The sequence below is a fragment of the Sipha flava genome, unplaced genomic scaffold (genome assembly GCF_003268045.1).
Source record: "Sipha flava isolate LNK unplaced genomic scaffold, YSA_version1 73_pilon_pilon, whole genome shotgun sequence".
NCBI lineage: Eukaryota > Metazoa > Arthropoda > Insecta > Hemiptera > Aphididae > Sipha > Sipha flava.
This window is the reverse complement of record NW_020273613.1, coordinates 2543462-2566104: the sequence shown is the minus strand read 5'-3', so window position 1 is coordinate 2566104 and position 22643 is coordinate 2543462. Positions and strand designations below refer to the sequence as shown.

Here is a 22643-nt window from a genome sequence, read left to right as displayed (position 1 = left end):
ATAATAATATAAAATAAATGTTTCTACAATAATAAAACAACATTTATATCAAAATGTTTAACATCATTTAATATACAATGTTACTATAACATCAACATTACTAAATTGCTGTCTAGGAAGTAAGATTATTCTGTTTAAGTAACCTTAATAGGCTATTGGACATTTATGCATTATAAGAATTAACATGAAAAACGTCAATGTTTAAAATATTCAATGGGCAATTTATTGTAGTTTTATAAAGTATTTGATGATCAGCAAATTAGAACTTAGCTTGCGAACAGAAAAATATTTTAGTAACTATTTTTTCCAAATAACAAGTGAATTATATAAGTGTTGGTACATAATTAATATTATACAGAGCTTTTGAAAAACTACTTAAAATTCAAAAAGTTATAAATAGTTTTTATAATATTTTACTACATAAAATTGTATACTGATTAAAATGTGGAAGATTGAAAACGTGTTTTTATTTTATATATATACTCGTGATGATAAATTGTATAGAAATTAAGTAAGCAATATTCACGGCATAGGCGATTTTGTGATATTATTTATTGAACGCTAAATGAACGCAAATTCCCTATTAGACGATTGACATAATATATATTAAAATAATTACATTGATACTTGAAATTACTGTGTTTATTCAAATTAACCAGCGGCTGACGTAAGATGACGATTCTTTTCCACTAAAAAAATATTTTGTAATCATTTCTACAATTATTGTCTTATAGTTTAGTTGTATTTTTGATGTGTTATCGAAAAAGGTTTTTCTATGAAATATTATAGGTTAAAAGGTTATTTAGTATAAGAGACATTTCATACTTTTCAGGTGAACCCAAAAACGATTTTTTCTTAATTTTTATTTTCAAAATGGCATAACTTTCGTAGTTTTATACATAGTCCTTCCATTTTTTTTTTACGTATAGTTAGCTATTATATTAATCTTTAAGATACATTTCATAAGAATATATTAATTTTTTGATTCTTTGGTAAGTATCTAAATTATATTCTTGGAGTTTACCACATTTTAATTTGCTTACTTGTACTTTTTTCACTTACATAATTTACTAAAAAAAATGCTTCAAACGCCATCAAAAAATGTATTATGTGATACTTATCAACGTCATTACGAATAATACATCAATTTAATTTTATATTCTGACATTCCCTCTTCACTAACCGCGTTTTTGTATTTTCTTCGTTTTTCAATGAGATCTATAATTTCGTTGTTTATCCATGTTTTCGTACGCATTTCTTTAGTGAATTTGAGATGTTTTTCCGCTGCTTTTGTCATCGAATCCCTTAATTTTTCCCATTCGACTTTGTCATTATCTTGGTTCTTATTGCTATTTGCTTTTTGTAATAGATTATTTAATTCTTCATTGAAATCACTTCTTCTTTCTTCATTCTTTAGTTTATCCATACACCATTTTCTTTTTGTACTTTCGTTATATTCCTTTCTTTTCAGGCTTAAGTTTGTTACCATTAACACTAGATTGTGATCACTGTTAATGTCCGCGCCTGAGTAAGTTTTGTATTTTTTTACTTGGTTTTTATATCTTTTTCTTACTAATATATAATCTATTTGATATCTTGCTCTTCCTCTCGGCATGGTCCATGTATATCTTCTTCTTATCGGTTGTGAGAACATTGTATTCGTAATGATTAGATTCCTTTTTTTGCAGAACTCAATTAGCCTATGTCCACTTTCATTTCTTTTGCCTAAACCAAATTCACCTGTAACTCCATGTTCTTTTGCCTCCCCCTACTATAGTATTCCAGTCTCCTAAAACACTCAAATTTGTCTTTTCGTTTGTTATTTCTATCACCTCATTTATTTGTTCATACATTTCCTCTATTTCTTCGTCTTTGTGAGTTGAGGTTGGTATGTATACTTGTAAAATAAATGTATCAACAGGTTTAGTTTCTATTTTAATAGCAATTATTCGGTCATTATATTGAACAATTTCTACTACTTTTTTTTCCTATTTCTTTGTTCAGTATGAAACCAACTCCTGTTACTCTGTGGTCATCGCCACTAAATATAATTCTGTAGCCTTCCGACCAGAAATCTCCTTTACCTTTCCATTTTAGTTCACTTATTCCTATTATATCTATTTTAAGTCGTTCCATTTCAATTTTGAGGTTCTCCAATTTACCACAGATCCCTAAAAACCTTACATTCCATGTTCCTATTCTTCTTTTCCTTACTTTGTTCTTCTCCTTTAATGAATACTTAGTAGCATTAGTCCCCGCCCGGAGATCCGAATGGAGGACTATTTTACCTCCGGAATTTTTTAATTCTACTGTATCCATCATGTCATTATCCTCAGGATGTATAATGCAGTAGTTTCCTCTTACTTTCTGCATCGCAGTTGGCGAGCCAGTACTTAAGTTTTCCTCAAGCTGCCTTCGCCAAATCTTCCATTGCCGTTAGATCCGCTGCGAAAATCGTCAGTGGTCGGTAGTAGCGATTACTGCAGCCCTCCGCTAACTCCTTTTAATCGCCTTTTACGATAAGCAGGAGTTACTGTGGTCCTATTCTAACCCCAAACCACAGGGGGTAAAATAATAAATCATAAATTATATATCATTATAAAATGTGCGGTTTTTGGTTACAAGAATTTAAAAAAGTGTGCGGTGTTTGGAATCGTCGGAATTTTAAATGAATTATTCGTTATCCTATCCAGATAATTTGATGGTTATTTATGTACAACACTACCTATTACTATACCTGATGCGCATTCGGTCTATTAACAATTAACGTAGAACAACGGGCAGCTTTATTTTCGTTCGAAGTTTCGGTTTTCGACAACATAATATCATTCAAATGGATCAGGAAAAGCTGAAAAAATAGAAAACCGTAATAAATAGATTGCTAAACGAAATGAAACAATGAAAAAATAATGTTACATGATCAAAATAAACGTCAGCTCCTTTAGCTATTCTTTTGAGTTCTAATAAATATTGCGGGAAAAACATTTCTGTAACAAGATAAGATTCGTAGAAAATTGTATTGTACATTTCCTCATAATTTAAAGGTGGTTTATATGCTTGCATAAAGTCTTTTATATTCCTCTTGAATGCTTTTCCCTGTAAAAAGAAAATAATAATTTTATTATAATATATTATATATCAATACGGGTATTATACTGTCATCATCATTTTCGTATTTATATGCTGATATTAACATTGAATAATTACAATTGATTATAACAAAAACAATTGTAACTATTAAAAATATTTTTATTAACCTTCTAATTGTATAGCATAAAACCATTTTTATGCTGAAATTTGCATTTTTATGCTTTTTATGTTGCAATACATTTTACGTCTACAAGGAAAATAATTAAAATTATACAAAATAAAAATAATTAGAAAAATTTCTAAAAATTATTGACGGTTTTATCATTTTAAAAAATGTAAAAAATAAAACATTATTTTTATTAATTTTGAATCTGTACCATTTTTCAATCAATTGATTTTGCTAATGCAAAAATTTCGGTATGAATGATATAATATTGTGTTTTGTAGGTGTGTCATTTTCTTTGAACCCGTTCCTTTAAAATTTTTTATTGAAATTTACTACAAAAGATAAAAGAATAATATAAGAGAAAAGATAAGATAATAGCATTTATAATAATTGTATACACAATTATTACTATAAAGCCAATTAGTTAATACTCATATGGTTATTAACGTATTATATACTAGAATGGGTTGGTAATATTTGACTTATAAATTTTTGAAGTATCACAAATTATAATCTGAATCTATATCCGGTGTGTTATAATTGTAAGCGTCGAGTCAGTGCGTGGTATTTATTGTTTTAGAATAGCGTTTAAATCTCTCTCGATTTATATATGATTTATATATGCTCGAGGGCCGGAACTACTTGTACGAACAGTGTTTCCTCTTCCGCGCGATATTATAATTTTTCAATCGTTCAGTTTTTCTAGTGGTTATGTAAATATTCATAAACCATATACATATATATATATAAATATTATACGTTGCATTAATTAAATAACGAATATTATCAGGAACGTTAGCAACTGATATTCGAGTATTCAATTTGCAAACAAGTATAAGTGACGAGGAAACTAAGTAATGTTAAGTTATGTAACTTAATCCAATCGGAGATCATAAATTGTCGTAATAATTATACTTAATCTCTCTTGTATACGTAATCGTCATATATAGCTTTAGTAAACTTACCAAGTATATCTTAGTTCGTTTGAATTTTATGTATTGAATGAATCAATTTTTATTAGAAAACTATGTAACAACATGTAGTTGTGTACATAATTATATTATATATATTGTGATTGATTTATGCAATTTAATTTCTCTTATAATAATTATTTCAATTTTTATTCAGTTACAACTTAATAACGCACAAGTTGTTGATGAAGTTTTGGTTTTTATTTGTCATGAGTATAACACAACGGTTATTTAGTAAAAGCTCGAATTTCAACCACAGAACTTTATAAAATATATTTATTATAAAATTGTAGTATTTAAATAAATATTTAAATAAGAGTTTATTGAAGTTTTTTTGATATAATTTTCGTTAGACCAAATTATTGTGTTACCATTTATATGTATTCGTATATATCTATTTATATTATATCTTGTGCAGATAATGTAAGACATATGTAGTTCAAATATTCATTAGTAAGGTAAATCAAACCAAACATTATGTGTGAATATGTGTTTTATAAAATTACATGAACAATTGTAATTATAACATACGTCTAAAAGTAAAAAGAGCAATTCAATTATGAACAATATTACATGTAACATTAACATGAATATTATTTTATTGGTTTATGAGAATCAACAAGTTTGGAAATAGTTCCAGAATTCTGTTTTTGTTTACGTTTTGCATCCAACTTTAACCACTTTTGTTAATTGGTAAAGCAATATTTTCCGGTTGACTATTTTACCGAACAAGAACCGTAGGAAAATCGACTAGTAAAACCTATTTAACATCATACTCATAGTGTTCGGGCTCTTACGATATTCGGCAAACATATATCCGGGTCGAAGTGTTGCTGTAGTTTTCGCAATCGCAATCGACCACGTTGCGGTCGGTCATCGGTTCGCTAGGTGTCCAATTTTTCCCACATCCTCTGCAGCGTCTTATTGCATTCTTACCATGACCTATTGTTTATTGGGAGTAACGTCCGCACACGGCCCATATATGCGCAGTCAACCCGTGGAGACGGATTTAAATATCACATGATTACCAATAATTACTCTCAATTATCAAGTGATAATAATTATTTATAAGAACCTTGGAGCCCTAAATAAACCTATATATGACCTTGGGCTTGTCTCGATGATCATTAACGCTGGAAATAAATGAAAATAATAAAAGTATATACAATCTACGACCACCATACGACGTATACGGGTAACCAAGATTTTCCACGTTGTTACCTCGTTGATGAGCAGTTATAATGTGTACAATATAATAATCGGTGTTATTATTGTGCTTTAAGGTCGTGGCATGCGTTTCAACAAACCGGATTTGTACGTCGACGTTAATATAATGGTTTAGTCATGAGCCTTGATCGTAAACTTCGTTGTATGACATATTGTGTAGTCCTTGGCTGCAGCGGCGTGCACCATCATTATTTAAACCGTCTAAATGAACCTTATATTATTCGGTAAATATCACACGTTTAATGATTTCGCATGCTGTACTACCACAATAGTATAATTCACTACGTCACGACGTTGTCTTCTTTGACTCCTTTGATGTTCGATTGAATCGCGTACCTACTTATAAAATTGTAATATTTATTATATGCACCGAATCAGAACTATTGATCAAACTAACCCAACTAAATCAATATTTTTTAACAGTGGCATACGCAGCGGTGGGTTTCTAAGGTTTTATATCCCCTATCACCATTTACTGAAATATTTTCCTGTTTCCAAAGTTCAAATGTAATTTTTTCGACTGATCTTATAGATCAATCAATCAACAAATTAAAAACTCTAATTCCGAACCAAGACCCTTCGTACGCCACTGTAACAATGACAAGTATCATGTGATTGATTTTGTAGATGATGGGTGGTATCCCTACGTTTCATTTTTGACAGGTCCTTTGACTGATTTCAGAATACAAGAAATTATTCTACCTTGGTGATTGGTTGAAGGTAAAGTCATTCTAAACTTTTGATTAAGGCTAGGCGTATTACCAAAGTAAAAAGTTGAGTTTTAACAAAATGAACAGGTTCCTTTTTTATTTTTTCAAATAACTTGTATATACTGAGGAATCAAATTGTTCTCGGTAATAAACAGTTACTAATGAATTAAGTAATATTATAATCACATAAAGTTGATGCTAATGATAGTCGTGGAAATAATGAATGTACGGTACCTGGATTTAAATTGGGATCAAAATAATGTATATATTAGACGAGTGTACACATGAAAAATGTAACTTATTGCTAAACCAAGTTAACAAGGAAGGAGATGTAATTTTTAATTTTATACAAAAACTCGCATATCTCTATATGCGGTCTATAAACTAGACCAGCAGTTCCCAAAACCATGATTGTTTCTAAAGGGTCTGGTTCGTTTTACCCTAGAAATATAAAAATATAACAGTTATAGATCGTTATTTAAAACAAACGAGCTTACAACACTCCGTCAACTCAAATATAATTCACCGATACGTATACAAACAATATTAAAATCCCGGTGGGAAAATATAAGTTTTTAATTTTAGATAGTACCCATGACCATTACAGCTATATCTCGGCCAGATATATTGTATATAAATATAATATTAATTGTATACTACCATCTCGTTTTTAGTTTCCTCTTATATAAATACATATCATGTGTGATATACTTCGTAAAACTCACGTAAATAAAACTTAATACAAAATATTTCTTGGAGCTCCACGAGAAAATACTGGTTAAAAAATAACTCTATGGCTGAAAAAGTTTGGGAATCGCTGCACTAGACTAACTTGATGCAAAGAGCTGAAAAAATGATTCGACGAGTCCAACCTTGATTTTGATACACTTCGACGCCCTCGAGTTTACGTAGCGTATCATACGACGCATTCGTGTACCACGTGTAACTCATTGTACGTGTGCACGAATGTCCACGTTTCCCACCAATCGCGGTACGTCCACACGTTTTAATCCAGGTGAGGATCAAGGTGGGGGGTTCAGGAGATCGGCTGACCAACAGTTAATTGTTGCCGAAATTAGTCTCTTAAAGACTTCTTATACATTTTAAATGTACCGATTATGGGTTGAAGTAAATACTAGACTGAGACGAATGCCCCGATTGCCACACCTCCCCCTAAAAATGACACCACTGGTTTAACTGTATAGTACAGTAAAGATCTCTATGCCAGACCCGATGGAAGCTCTATGCAATAAATGTTAATGTTTTCAATGATAATTATGAATAAACTTAAAAACATTATATGATCGTATCGTACTTTTTTGTTATAAGGTGTACATTTATAATCAAATTTCAGCCCTAATAATTTTACTCTTGAAATGATCCGACCCACAGTTCCCTAACTGTGGATCTGCCTCTGCTTCAATCGTAACAGAAATAGCCTTCGTGAACCCGATGAGACGAGTACTATCTTTTGTTGCGCGTAAGCACTCACGTATACACGCGGGTCATCAACGCGACGATAAGTAAACCAGTGTTCGAAAAACGATTTCGAAAGAAGGTCGGTGTCATTGAAAAGTATTCGCTGCATATATTATTCAGTTATTGTAAGTTGTATGTGTTACGTGATCAAGGCATTTAGATGTACTAAAGACAGCGATTTTAGTACACACGAACGCTTTATTATGCATTTTCAGCGGAGTTTATGAAACACGTTGAAGCTCAACAATACTTACAAAAAGGTTGCTCAGAAAATTGGTTTTAACATAAATTCCTGTGCTTCTCTCTTAGTAGTTATTCCTCTCACCACCGAGACGGTCGATAATAATTACACCCATGGGAAATTGTGCGTCGAATTCAAGTTGCAAATAACGGTCGATCAGAAAATATCTGTCCACGTGGATGCTTACGCACAACCATGGTTGTTATTTCTTTGAGCACGGTAAAAAAATGTACTGATAACGATCGGATCGAAGTATTGGGTTTGGCTCGGCTCGTATACCGCATGAATCCGAATGTGTCGAACGGCAACTCGCACTTGTGGGCACTTCGCGTGCATTAATCACCAGTTCAATGAGAATTTTGCAGCACACATTTCGCATTCGCAATAGTATTTAGAGGGGAAAAAAAACAAAAAACACCATATATCATTGTTTTACGAATGTAATTTTCGGCACGGCGTAAAATACACATTCCTCTGTTAAAAGAACCCAAAATAGACATTAGCATTTTTCGATGTTATATCGTCTGGTTTTGCATTTATTTTGAAAATTGCCAACTCCACTGAATCTGAGGGAAAATTTAATGAATTTCTGTACTTTCCTTTCGGTACCATCTTGATGATCGAACTTGGATCCATAACTATTTTTAATAGTGGATGCAGGGTTTTTTAGTGTGTAGTAAGCAGTGACGGCTCGTGAGGTTCACATAAGGTGGTGCACAAATAATTTGTAAAATATGTAGGTGATTAAAAATATATTAATTTTAACATCGGTAAAGGTATATAATATGTATAATATGTTATATTATAACGTACTTATCTATATGTATAAATTAATTGCAGTTCGTTAGTTACACGAATAATAATATACGTGAACGTCGGTTAGTAAACGTTCGATAGTAAACAGAAACACGATTGTTGTTTTGAATTTAAGATAATGACTTACATTATCAGCCGATAATCGGAATATAATAAACAAATGAGAGTAAAAATAAATCATAATGCCGATGCCAACGCGCAACAACGCGGTGATATCGAAAATAAATAGCTGAAAACAATTTAATTGTTTATGTGCACAGAAACGAATGTGCACTTTAATTACATTATAAAGGCGCGTCTACATAGTGTGCAAACATGACACACAGCTCACGTGTTTTGAATCATGTGTGATGTTTGCAAACATCACATACTGCACACTCGTTCACCGTACACATAGTATTTAGTGTACTTGATTTTCGTGTTGTACATGAATGAAATAAATTCCGTGGACACTTAAAGGCGCGTCCACATGTTTGTTGTTGGCCTGGGTTGGTATTTAGCGTGCAAAAAACTTAAAGCGTTGTAGGCAAACCACGTCGATGTATAAACTTCATTTGCACCCATTCCAGAACATTTTGTGTTCATTTTTCGACGCTCTCGGCCATAAGAATTTAAAACCTAATTCATTTTTTTCATTAGTACAACACCATTAGTTTCAAAAATAGAAGCGATTGCGTCCCACGCATCCTTCTTTTTATTTTTTAATTTATAGAATTTATCCTTAGGATCCCACAAAACGGGATACTTTTCATATTCATTGATTAATTGTAATATTTGGTCGTCAGTGAAGTCCATTTTAAATTATGTAATTTCAAAAAACTTACACAATAATTTATAACCTACGCTGTACACGTACACTGACAAAGTGACAGTGATCATTTTATTTTTATTGCGTTCGGACTTAGTTTCGAACAGTAAATACACCGAAATAACGAAAAACCCCGTCCAATAGTAGTCATAATTTTCTTTGATGTACCGACAATCCGGCAAACACGAAATACACATGTATGCGCTGTATGTGATGTTTGCAAAGGCGTCCACACTATCATCGTTTTTGACGAATGCTGTGTATGTGCGTATGCTGCGTGTCGTATTTGCATACTATGTGGACGCGCCTTAACGCATGTTGGGTGTTTCGACTAGTTTTAATTTTTACATTGTACAAATGTACATAGCAATAGCGTGCACTACTGCACTACTATAACACACACTGATACCGTTCCGTTGTGAAAAACCGCCTGCTCGTTTGGCTTTCGGAATAATCCAATCTAAATATTATATTATTTTCATAATATTCTGAATTTATATTTTTATATTTTGAAAAATAATCTTAATAATACTACAGGTATTTAGTTGTATCATTATGGTTTATGTTTTCATTTTTTTTTGTGTTTGAGTAGGTAGTGCACGTGCAATTTTGCACATATACACGAGCCGCCACTGGTAGTAAGACACATTTTGTGCAGTGAGAAACATAATTGTGCAGTGACAATTATTACTTTGTGCAGTGCAACAAAAACTCCCCGTTGTTATTTTATATTTATTATATAGGATACAAATGGGATGTAAGAAAAGCAGTTATACATTTTATGAAAATGAAAGCTAGAAGGAACAAAGGAACACTAATAGACCAAAAGGAAATACACAGAATTATTTTAAAGGCACATTGCAAGAAACAGATCAAGTGACTTTAGATAGTGATATTGAGGTAGAATCGAACTCTGAAACTGTTAGTGAATTGATAAAAAAAAAAAAATGTTTTAAAATTGTTAATAATATTCATCAGTCTTTACTATACCTACATACTACCATTTTAAGTAAAAGCGTAAAACAAAAATTATTTAAATAAAAAAAAAGTTATTTAATTAATTTTTTAAATTTAATTTTAAATAAACATTTGACTAATTATAATATTGTACCTTTTATTTATATAAACAAAAAAAAAAAAAAAAAATTATAATTTTCAAATAATAATATTGCATTAATGACGTATAAATAACTGATTTATTTGATAATTCATTGGCAATATGTGTATGTACTTTAATTCTCTTCTACAATTCAGGAGCGTGAATACATTTATGCAGTCAGGAAAAATCATAAAAAAAACCCTGAATGGATACAACACACATATAAAAATTACGAGCCTATAAATGGCATTATTTAGTTTTTATGACATTTTTAAAGCAATTGGAAAAATATATAAAAAATAAATAGACCGGAGATTAACTATAAATAAAGGCTTTTTTTTTTAACTTTAGGAAAAATTTCAACGGAAAAATTAAACTACCAGTTACCCAAAAGCAATAAGAGTTAAAAATTATAATCGAAAAACAAAATTATAGCAATAAACTATTTCAAGAAATAATTAGTATACCGTATAATTAGTATATAATAAAAAAAAAAAATTACTGAATAATATTTTTCCAATATTTGTTATTATACTTTTTATACGATGACATTTATTGGCTTTTTTTATATGTCCTATGTTTGTACAAGATTATTCGAAAACTTAATTTCGCACAACTTTTTGCTATAATTATAAGTTTTATAGTTATACACAAAAAAAAAAAAAATAATATAATATATATTTTTGATTGAATTCTTTAAATATCTTCTTTTTACGTATTACATTGTAACAAACACCAATTATATTTTAATGATAAGTTACATAAAGTAGTTATTACGTTAGTTTTTTTTGAACATTATGAAATGAATGAAAGGTTTGTTACTTGTCCATCATCTCTTCCAAGATTGGCTGTATGATCGATGTACTCATGGCCCATCTATCGATAACCTCGGCAACAATCATTGGGTTATGAATCAGGCGGTAAATCGAGTTTTCTATAAAAAAAAAGTCTTGGAAATTCATCAGAGCATCCAGCACTATACGTACTCGAATTTCGGGCATCTAAAAATAGACCGATGACGTCCCGTATCACATTCATCGACAAAGGGCCAAGGGCGGTAATGGGAACATTCGCGTGCCCCGACGAAAGAACTATAATGAAAGTTTTGGAGGAAACATAAAGATCTCTTCATAAGTGGTAAGACTGTTAGAAGCACTGGACAGAATAGTGATAGGTGCAATACGAGTAGGTGGTCCGCGAGTTGTGTTTGACGAGATGACTAAACCGCGGGCACAAGAATACCGGGAAGTGGTCTTATTCTAGACGTAGCCGCCGAGTGATCACGGATTTCTTGAATTTTGCTCCAGGGAATGTAATAATTAACTTTTGATAAGTAATTGTAATAATGCTTGGTGTACTTGAAATACAAAGATAATTTGTTTGATATAAAATAAGTTTAATGCGCATTCATATTATTATTACAGAATGGTGTGTAATAATAAAAGAAAAAGATAAAAAAAAAATTATCCATTTTCACAAAAAAGCATGTACAAAAATGGGATTACCGGTCTCATCTAAATTTTAGCCAGGGAATCGTGGCTTCTTACACGTTGATAACCCCTGATATAGAGGACTTAAATAATACGCCGAAAGCGAATACTAAAAACGTTTATATAAATTGTATAATACATTTATGTGCGACTATTTGTAGGCACGTCCTGTGCGTTCTGTTGCAGTGAATACATTATATCAAACAATTATACGAATCGAGGGAAATTCGAGTAAATTTAATATTGTATTATATCGAACTAAAATAATACAATTTATAAATAAACAAATAGTATATAAATATAAATCAATAAATAAATTCTAGCCCAGAGTATTATTATATTTATAAATTGTGACCGGTTTGGAATTAAAAATTCATCACCAGGCATGTACAAAGTCAATAAAGTTGCGATTTTATTGACTTTTTATGTACCTGATGATGAGGGCATACGAAAACTGCGCCTTAAATTTTATCTATGCTAAAAAGTAGTGATGGGTCGAACCCTAATTTTTTAAATCGAATCTAACTTGAACCTTACTTTAAATTATTTTTTGAACTCGAACTGAACCGAACCTTCATATTTTCTATCGAACCGAACCGAACCGAACCTATTATGATTTAAGTCGAACTCGAACTCGAACTCAATACTTTTTATTATGTACATTGTACCTACCTACAAATTAAATCAACCATAATTATTAATTACTATTGTATTTTAAGTTTTCGTATTGCCTATTCTATATTTTAACTTTTAAGTCTAAGTAATTGTATTATTTACAATACATTTAAATTTTAAATAATTTCTTATTATTATTATTATTATTATTATTTTTCGAAACCAGTATTGTGCTCTCTTGTGTTGTCTTGTCTTGTAGCTTATAAAATATTCATTGAATGTTGAATATTGAGTGTAATATGACAATATAATCAGTACATTTTAATTATATACAAAAAAAATAGTAATAATAACTATAATTCACAAATATAAAATGATTAATAGAATTTATAATGTAAGACGTAAGTTGTAAACATGTTTTTATTAACATCACAATCGCGGTATCGGAATATTACCATGTATTTACCCAAAATAGATTTTAACCTCTATAATAAATATGATAAAAATAAATATAGCTAATCTATGAATGTAGATACACTGCATCTATTGGCGATAAACAACTTATTAATGTTATGGTCAACGGAGGGTGAATGTGTAACATTCGATTGGAAAAATAACATTATTATTATAATAATAGCATTATTAATATAAAATAATACGTGCCCTTTACAGAGTATCACTTTCTATCGCCAATAGTATAATTATTTCTAAATAATCATTATCTATTTTTATTTTCAAAAATAACTTTTGAAGAATTGTACAAATATTTGGTTTTCGAACTATCGTGGCTAGTAAGTCTGGTTCGACATATATTTTCAAGTTCGATTTTCGATCAGTGAAAGATGTTTGATAGTTCGATTCGATTTTTTTTTCATGCCGAGTTCGAATTTCGAACCTAACCGAACATCAAGTGTTCGGTTCGGTTTGAAGCGATATTCGAACAATTCGACCCATTACTACCAAAAAGGTATAGTGTAAACTGCGCCAGAATTCTTATCTATGAAAAAAAGGTATAGTGTAAACTGCGTCAGACTTATTAACTTATTAAATTTTGACTTATTAAAGTCTGTATGTATGTTGCTTTCATTTAGTACAGTCTTGGAATAAAAGTATCCAACAAAATGGTTTAAGTAATGACTATAAAAATAAATATAGTGTTATTAGAAGATGGTTAGTTCAATGTTACTGTTTACCATATCTAAATCCAGGAAGTGTATCTGGAGTATTTTGTCAATTATTTAATGAAATCAAAGCCTAACGACGAAAGAATGACACGATTTGTGGATTATTTGATAGATGTAATTATAAGTGAAGAAGTTCAGTATTCACCTGAAGTATGGGCTCAAGCATCAGCAGAGCCAACTTTAACCACAAATGCATGCGATTCTTTTCATTCTCACTATAATTTCAGCTTTTATACAATTCATTAAAATATTTTCACGTTCATAGAAAAATTAAAAGAAATTCAAATAGAAGTATACATTAAACTAAATAGTATAAATGAACCGTTTAAATTCCAAAACTCTAAAACAAAAAAAAAAAAATAATAATGCGAAAACTTAGAAAATTTTATTGATAAATATAATAGTGGTCAAATTCCAATTGAGGAATATGTATTCCACCATTATTATTCGTAATATTTGTGATAATTTTGCTTTTTAAAATTTATATTTTTTAATTTCTAGTATGTTATAACAATATTACGTTATTATTTGTAATATTTGTATTTATTTTGCTTTTAAAAAATTATATTTTTTTTTTTAATTATTCATATTATATGGCTGTAACGAATTAAGTATTTTACCTGGAATTTTACCCGAGTGCAGTTTACATGTCACTTTTTTACACTTGATAAAAACTCTGGCGCAGTTTACATGTGTGATTTTGTGTTTACCTGCAGGTAAATACACGTATTTTGGGCACAGTTTACCATCGCCGGTTGATGAATTTTTAATTAAAAACCGGTCGTACATTAAAAATATAATAATACTCCAGACTAAGCATTTATTTATTTATTTCTAAATATAAACGATTTGTTTATTTTCATATTAATATAATGTATTATTTAATGTAAAGAGTGTTAATTATTCACTACATTTTTATTTTTAATCAATTTTTTACTAATTTTTTACATTTCTCGTGCACACTTTTTACGTTTTTGTATGCGCGTTATAGTTATTTGTTCTAAGTTTTTTTTTATCGTAATGTTATTTTTATAACACACTCTTGAAAACTACGTCGCGTTCAATTCGAATCCATTGCGTATAATTTAATGATGATGCGATTCATGTTTTCGCATTATTGAGATAATTATGATTCTGAAAATTTCCGCTTCGAATACGGCAAATTATCGTTTTAAATAGTTCTCCTTCCTTTCATCATAAATATGTATATTATCATCCAGCGGAATAAGTTCATTGAATCATTTGTACACGTCACATAATATTGTTATTACGATTATTATAAGATTATTATACGATTATTATAATTGTCGACACGACCATCAAAAACACGTCCTCCGATACGTGTGGCTTCTCCCCTCCCACGACACGCATCTGTGAACGCTTAATATACCCTTAAAACATCGATCTCGCAGTTAAGCATCGATCTTCTACCACTCGTCAACACACGCACGTATACACGCATAAATACAAATAAATCTTTCGACACTGCTCACAAAGATTTCGTGTGCTGAAGTTGCATTTACTTGGCCAAGAATTTTACCACGAGAGAACTACCGAGTACATGCCAAGATATAATTTTACCGATTTCGCGGTAACCGATCCGAAGAAAAAGAAAACGGTGAAAAAAAATTCGTTCCGTCACTCAACGAGATGAAAACCGCTTTAGCCGTAGTGAGTTTGACGCTGGTCAACTTCGGAGTACTCCACGGTTTGTCCATTGTCGACGAAGTTTCAGGTAAATGATCGATTTTTTATTTTTTGCAAGCCGTAAGTACATACTTAGGTAGTGCTTGAAACAAGTAGAACTAACTAACATCATACATATTATATGACCCAAGGGCGTCTACAAGGCTCCCCCCTTTGAATTTGAACCCCCCGTTCAAATCCATATTTTGTGAGCAACACGCAAATATGAACAACCATTACATTTTTAATGAATTCGAGCGATTTTTGGGGCGTTAAAATGTATTTACTATTTTAAAAATATATCTATAAATAATAAATATTGATTATAATATTTTTAAGTATAGGTTTAAAAAAAAAAAGTAAAACATGCCTAATATATTTCATAAAAATCCCATTTATACAGAAAGTAGGTTGGTTATTCGTAAATAGAAAATAGAAAAAAATTTAATCAACGGCCAAATGAAGGCGTTCATTTTTTCATAGAACATGAACGTGAAAAAGTTATTTTTACATTATTAAATTCAATAATGTATTGTGTATTCAGGATCATATTATATACATTATACTGTAGTTTGTATCATTATTTTTTTTTAGCGAATATCTTAAGCAAATTGTTTAGAACTTTTTGCTGTTACTTGTTTACCATTCAGGTATTTAGACCGTAATTAATCGTAGAATGTTGACAAGTTGAGTTGTATATAAGATTGAATATTTATGGTTCGTACATAAAATATTGTGTAAAAAATACTAACTTTTTAAATTTTACTGCAAAATGGATTTACTCCAATTAATTTCGAGAATAAACTTTGATTTGGTAATACGTATATTACGTAATTACCTATAAACATAATGTATATTTTATAAGTAATTCCATTCGTCCAATAACTCTAAAAAATAAATAAATCCAATTATAACATAATATCAATCGTTAATTATTGCGCAATCACAAATAAACACATTAATATAATCATATTTTACATTTCTCGATTTAAATATAACAGAAAATAATGCTAAATTATCGTTTCTATATTGGTAAAAATTATATTATTATTTGAAACAAATAAATTTTAATAATAATTCAGTGTGAATAATTGTAAAAATAAAAATTTATAAAAACCGTTATCATATAATAATCAATGATTTAAACAGTTTATATGTGTTTTTGATCATGGCTTAGGCCGAAATATGTAATATTTATCATTTTAATCATTATAATACAACAATAATCTTTGTAAATTTGTATTTTTATAATTATACACGATAATTATTTTATTATTATCCATTAACTATATATAAAAGTATTAAACAACTTTAATTTTATATAAATTATTTTCAACGTCATCGTATATTTTGAAAGAAGTATTTTTACATTCCGATTATATATGTACTTTATACAGTTGTATCGAATACATTTTTAAAGTTTTTAATGAACACGATAAGTACAATATATAAATTATGCGTAAAAATAAGTATACACATCTATAGTATAGGAATGTGTAGTGATTTTTTACGATGCGTTTATGAAGAAATTAATATGGAAATGTTTAATGAATCCAATGAAAATAATATGAAATATATCGAAATGCGTAATATGTTTTTAATGAAAAAATAATGAACGCAACACAAGTACTTAAAATCGGTTGAAATTTTCCTTATAAAAAATTTTTTACGTCGTAATTTTTCATGACAACAACAAACTATCAATTGCACATATTTTGAAGTAGATATTTTATTGAATATTAAGTTAAAAATTAAGGCACAAAATGGGATAAAAAGCGTCCCGTATTACTTTCATTGGGGGAACGGGACACAAAGTTGAGATACGGAACTTACAGTCACCATAATTTACTCTACTATTAATTTACCTAAATTAATAGTACCCTGACTAGTACCAAAGTTCACCCTAGTTTTATTTTTTCCGATATTTGCATAATACGTAATAATAAATGACTGAATCCGAGCCCCGTCCACGCAGCGAAGGCTGCTGGACGAACGATAACTAACGGTATTTACGCAGTTTTCGTTCTTCGATTTGCGTCCAAAAGAAGTTTCCATACCTAATAATTAGAGGAAATCCCGCAGTAATTAGAGTGTTGGCGGATTCGTTAACTAGTTCGTACGTCATCGGGTATTAATTACAGTGCGTTTTTATGCATACATTTACATTACCATAATAACATTATTCGTTGCTATTTCAAAATAAAAATCTGCATCGTACGTGTTTTGTTTTAAAGAATATATTTTACCAATGCATATGCGCGTCTGAAGTACCTATTATACGTGTGCCACTCACCACCATAAATTAATATCGAGTTACTTCTTGCTTACACGCCCCGCATGCCGACGCGTACACGTGTACCTATACCGCAAACTGCGATGCACGTACGTACACGGTAGCACATTAAAGTAATTAATGGTTTTCGTGTCGATAACAAACGTCAAAAATGATCAGTGTTGCGATGATTTTGTGGGATATTATTCCGATATGAGTATTCAATTTTTTATCATTTTTTTGTACGAACGCCAACGACGACGTCATTAAATAGCATATCAATAACATTTGAAGAGTACCATCGGTCTGTGTTAATAGTGAACGTAAACACTTTGATTTATCATGCACGTTTATCGAGCGTCTATGCGTACCCGTGTGATAAATTATCATAAATACATAAACATATAAATAAATATTATATAATAATTTAAATCATCACGCGAGTAATTATCAATAGTCAGTGTTCGGAAAGAAACAAAAAAAGTTTTTGTTTTTTTTAAACAAAAACATTTGAATGAACGGCCAAGTGAACACTATTAATCATCCGTGGAAAATGTAACGCCAACGTGTGCGTAGTGCGCGTTCGCCGCGGGAGCTTAGGATTGATATCGATATCAAAGTGCGCGGCGTGAAGCAGGCACGTCAATTTTCTTTTTACTTTTTTCTTCTCGTTTCGTTTATCGAATTATCGTTAATCTCCGACTGAAACCATACATACGATTTGAACACGGCTCCGTGCGGTCGAGTTTCCGTTTCAAACATTATCAATAGATTCCATGTTCGCACGGTATTGAAGTGCGCGGAACATTAAGTGTACGCGCACGCGCGCGCCAAAACACGCTCGGTCACGCGTCCGATATGTGCAACCGAACGCGGCGACGTGATCGCACGTGAATACGGATTTGGAGGGAAATATCGGAAGCATAAAACACGCGATATCGTTACGACGCCGCGCACATTATTTTACGCGTACCCGGTCGGTCGAAGAGTAAAAAAAACGATATCGTTACGCGCGTCAATTTTACATCCGATTACGAGTGTTGTTAATCGGCTTTACGATTCGTACGGTTTCGGCGTCGACGCGCGGGCTAACACAACCGTGCCGCAGCGCATATTGTTTTTGTCGTACAGGCCGAACCGACGGTGGTTAAGTGTTTTTTTTTTTCTCGTTCAAAGTCAGAATAAATAATAACCGCGCTATCGTTCGATTCGAAAAACAAGATAAAAAAAAAAAAAAATCAATTAATCGATTAAAATAAAATGTCGGTTCCAGGAACGTGTTGTCCTCCCGTGGCTCGAAGACAAAACTCCATACCGGTGCATTACGTGACGGGCACGCATTACGAAGTCGGATACAGCGTCGTAAGTAACACCCATTGTACACTATATAATATTATTTTCGTAATTTTGCATGGTACACTAATGGTCACCTAACCATTAAGGTGTATTAACATTATCATACGGTTTCGTTAATAGTGTTGTTTAATGTAGGAAAAAAAACAGTCAAACCAGTCGTATCGTATATCTTTACATAATCTTAAACGTTTTACTACTGCATTTGTTCGTGCCAAAACAATAATTTTAAATTTTTTACTATTTCGTCGTAATGCATTCCCACCAATTCGATCAAACGTATATCGAGAAAAACGAGAGTAACATCAAAGTGGTTTTTATTTTATTCCATTTTTTAATTTCGTTTTGTCCGAAGTACACGATGGTAAACATGTGAAGTAGATTTGCGTATTACAGACCTCTATAGATGTGTTACTGTTATGTAACTCTAAAAATGTTACAGCTAGCCACATTTTTGTTTGCACTATATTATACTCTTGACATTTTAATGTCACAAATAGCCGATAAGAAGAGCGCAATGCTTCTCAATATACGATAAAAGATATCATTGTACCGTATTTTTCCAATGTAATTAAATAAATAGAAACCGTAAACGTTTTAATATTGTAAAATTAGATTAACAGACAGTTATTATTATTTTTATTAGTTAAAATAAATTGCACTTTAGTCGACAGAAACAACATAAAACTGTAAACATACTGTAAATACTTTTTTTTTTGAAAACTCATTTTCAATGAAATTTTCATTAATCCTATGGAAGCTTTATTGGTAATAAGGCAGTAAAAGTTTAGTAAAAATTAAATTTAATAAGAACTAACTAGTCATGCAATGCGTAGAGATAATACAAAAAGAATAAAAACAACAGTAAATTGGATCCTAAATGGTAAGAGATCATGGTGGCAGACCTAAAAAGCGTTGAATGGACAAATTGAGAAAATATGAAAAGACATTGGAGCAACTAGATGTAACGAATTGGGAAGAACACACCCAAAACAGAGTCTTGGAGGAATATTGTAACAGTCGCAGATAATCTTGAAAAACCAAAAAAACAAAAAAAAAGAAGATGAATAGTCAGATTAATGGAAATTGATAAAAAAAAAACATATACTTATATGATACAAAAAAATTTATTTGCGATCTATTTAATCTCCGACAAGGTTCTTGATCGTAATCCACCAGTTTTGATTAAATAGTAATAACGTACACTTAGGCCATAACTGGGTGGGTCTAGGGTGTCTGGACTCCCCACGAAATTTCTTCAATATTTTACGAATGTTTAAAATAATTATTTATTTTTAATGCCAACATAAATATTTTCAGTCAAAAATGTCTTAAGTTTCAATTGATCATTGACTACTTTTAGTTTTATATCATAATATCATATGAAAATATAGTATTAATTTTAATAAAAGAAGAATAAATCTTTTTCTGTCTTATTTTTAACCAAATATCAAAAGTTAAAATCTAAATTCAATGAAATTACAATATACATATTTTGAACTCAACCTGAAATAAATTTCTAGATACGGTCTTTACGTACACACAGTTAACATTATTTAGGAATTTTATTACGTGTTACGTAACCTTTCAAGTACATACGTTGACGTATAGTATCGCACTGATAATCACAATTTTCATTATCATAGTTATCGATATAATTTTTGTATTTATTCAAACATCAATTAATAGCAGTGTTTACTTCACACCTTCAATCCGGGGGAAGGGGGTATCGTTTTTGAGGGGGTATGTGATATGCGGTATGTCGTAGGAGTAAATAAATAAATAATTATAAAATTATTACATTCTTTCGTGGAAGGGAATATACATTTTTCTTCTGGAGGGGGAGGAGGTAACTCTCCAATTATCCATCTTATTAGTATCACTGAATTAATAGTGTAAACAAATATTTAATACAATACAACATAATGTACATAAGTGATTAATTTCAATTAAAATTGTTCATTAAATTATTTATAGTTGGTAGAAGTAGATAATATTATATAATAATAATAAAAATAATAATAAACATATTATGATATAATATTAATAATACAGTAGATTCTTAATATGACGAACGTCGCTATCTCGAATTTTTCGTTATCCCGAACGACTTTAAATTTCTTATTGAAACTACTATTACACTTAATAGTGTTTTGCTCTCGATAACTCGATATAAAATTAATCATTTTTCGTTATCTCGAGTTCATCAATAATATTTTTATCACGGTTAAAATAGGAATTGTACAATACATTAGTGGAGTACGTTGCATACATTTTGCAGTACAGCGATTGTGATTTAGTGCGTTGGTAGTCACGATTGTAGTCTTTCATAGTTCGTTTGTTCGTTTGTTCGTTTGTAGTAAAATAGAAAATAAGCGTAAATTAAATGTTCTTTCACTTTCGGACAAAGTTCGTTTAATACAGTTAGTTGAAAAAAGTGACCGTAAAAAATGTGAAATCGCCTATGAATTCAATATTCCACCAAATACATTATCGTCAATTATAAAACAAAAAAAGAAAATAATGAAGTTCAATTGTGGAAGTATAAAAAAAATGAGAATGACTCCTATTTGGATATTGATAAATGTTTGCTAAAATAGTTTACTCTGTGTCGGGATAAAAACATATCATTAAACTAGAAAATCTAGAAAATGTTAATAAAACTCAATATCCCGAAGTTTTCGATATATCGAACTTTTTTCTACTGTAATAATAATAATATTAAATTATAATTTTTTAATAGCACATTTTATAAACATTATATTGTTTCAATGAACAGAACTTTGAGATTACGATGGGTACAAATAAGAATTCAAATTTTGAGCACAAAAGTTTTTCCACTTATTATATTGTCTCATATTATATATTATATTATATAGTACTCATTGGAATCCGTTCAAGCCGTACATATAGGCAACATTATATTGCTTGGGTATTCTAGGTGTATACTGTTTTATCTAAAAACTTATCACTCTCAAGTGGTTAAACATTATATCTTCATCTTCGTTAACTTCGTAACTTCGTAAAATTATTTAAAATTTGTTTTCGATAGATTATGATTGATTTATTCTCTTTGAATTAAAAAACTTAACATTTTAATTTAAGACTTTTTGATTGGATGCAATAATATTTGCATATTTATTTTTCTACTACCCTATTTAGTATTATTATTACACAAGGTATAGGGTGGTTGACTGTAATTTTTTAGATATATATCTTCGTACTATTAGTTATCCTATGTATATTATAAAATACCAAAGTCATGCGTTATAGTTATTGATATGCATGTTGTAACCAAAAAAATATTCTATTGCGCGGTATTATTATTTATTAATTCCAATACAAGTTGTAAAGTTAAATTTAATTAAAGTATATCTTTACAATTTCTAAACTAATTATATCATTATATTATTAAACCATTGATATTATGTTATAT

The 22643-nt window shown here is 30.3% G+C and overlaps 1 protein-coding gene across 2 annotated transcripts in view; it reads left to right on the top strand.

The window, feature by feature from the left end:
• LOC112692322 overlaps positions 1-22643 on the top strand; it is a 41045-nt gene that overhangs the window by 8592 nt on the left and 9810 nt on the right. Inside the window, exons 1-2 of one of the 2 annotated variants that reach the window (XM_025566952.1) lie at positions 15289-15631; positions 19128-19216. In XM_025566952.1, the coding sequence (XP_025422737.1) occupies positions 15547-15631; positions 19128-19216 (174 nt within the window). In that variant the 5' untranslated portion in view covers positions 15289-15546. Of the gene's footprint in view, positions 1-15288; positions 15632-19127; positions 19217-22643 lie in introns of those variants that run through there. The other variant, XM_025566953.1, reaches the window with a different exon arrangement.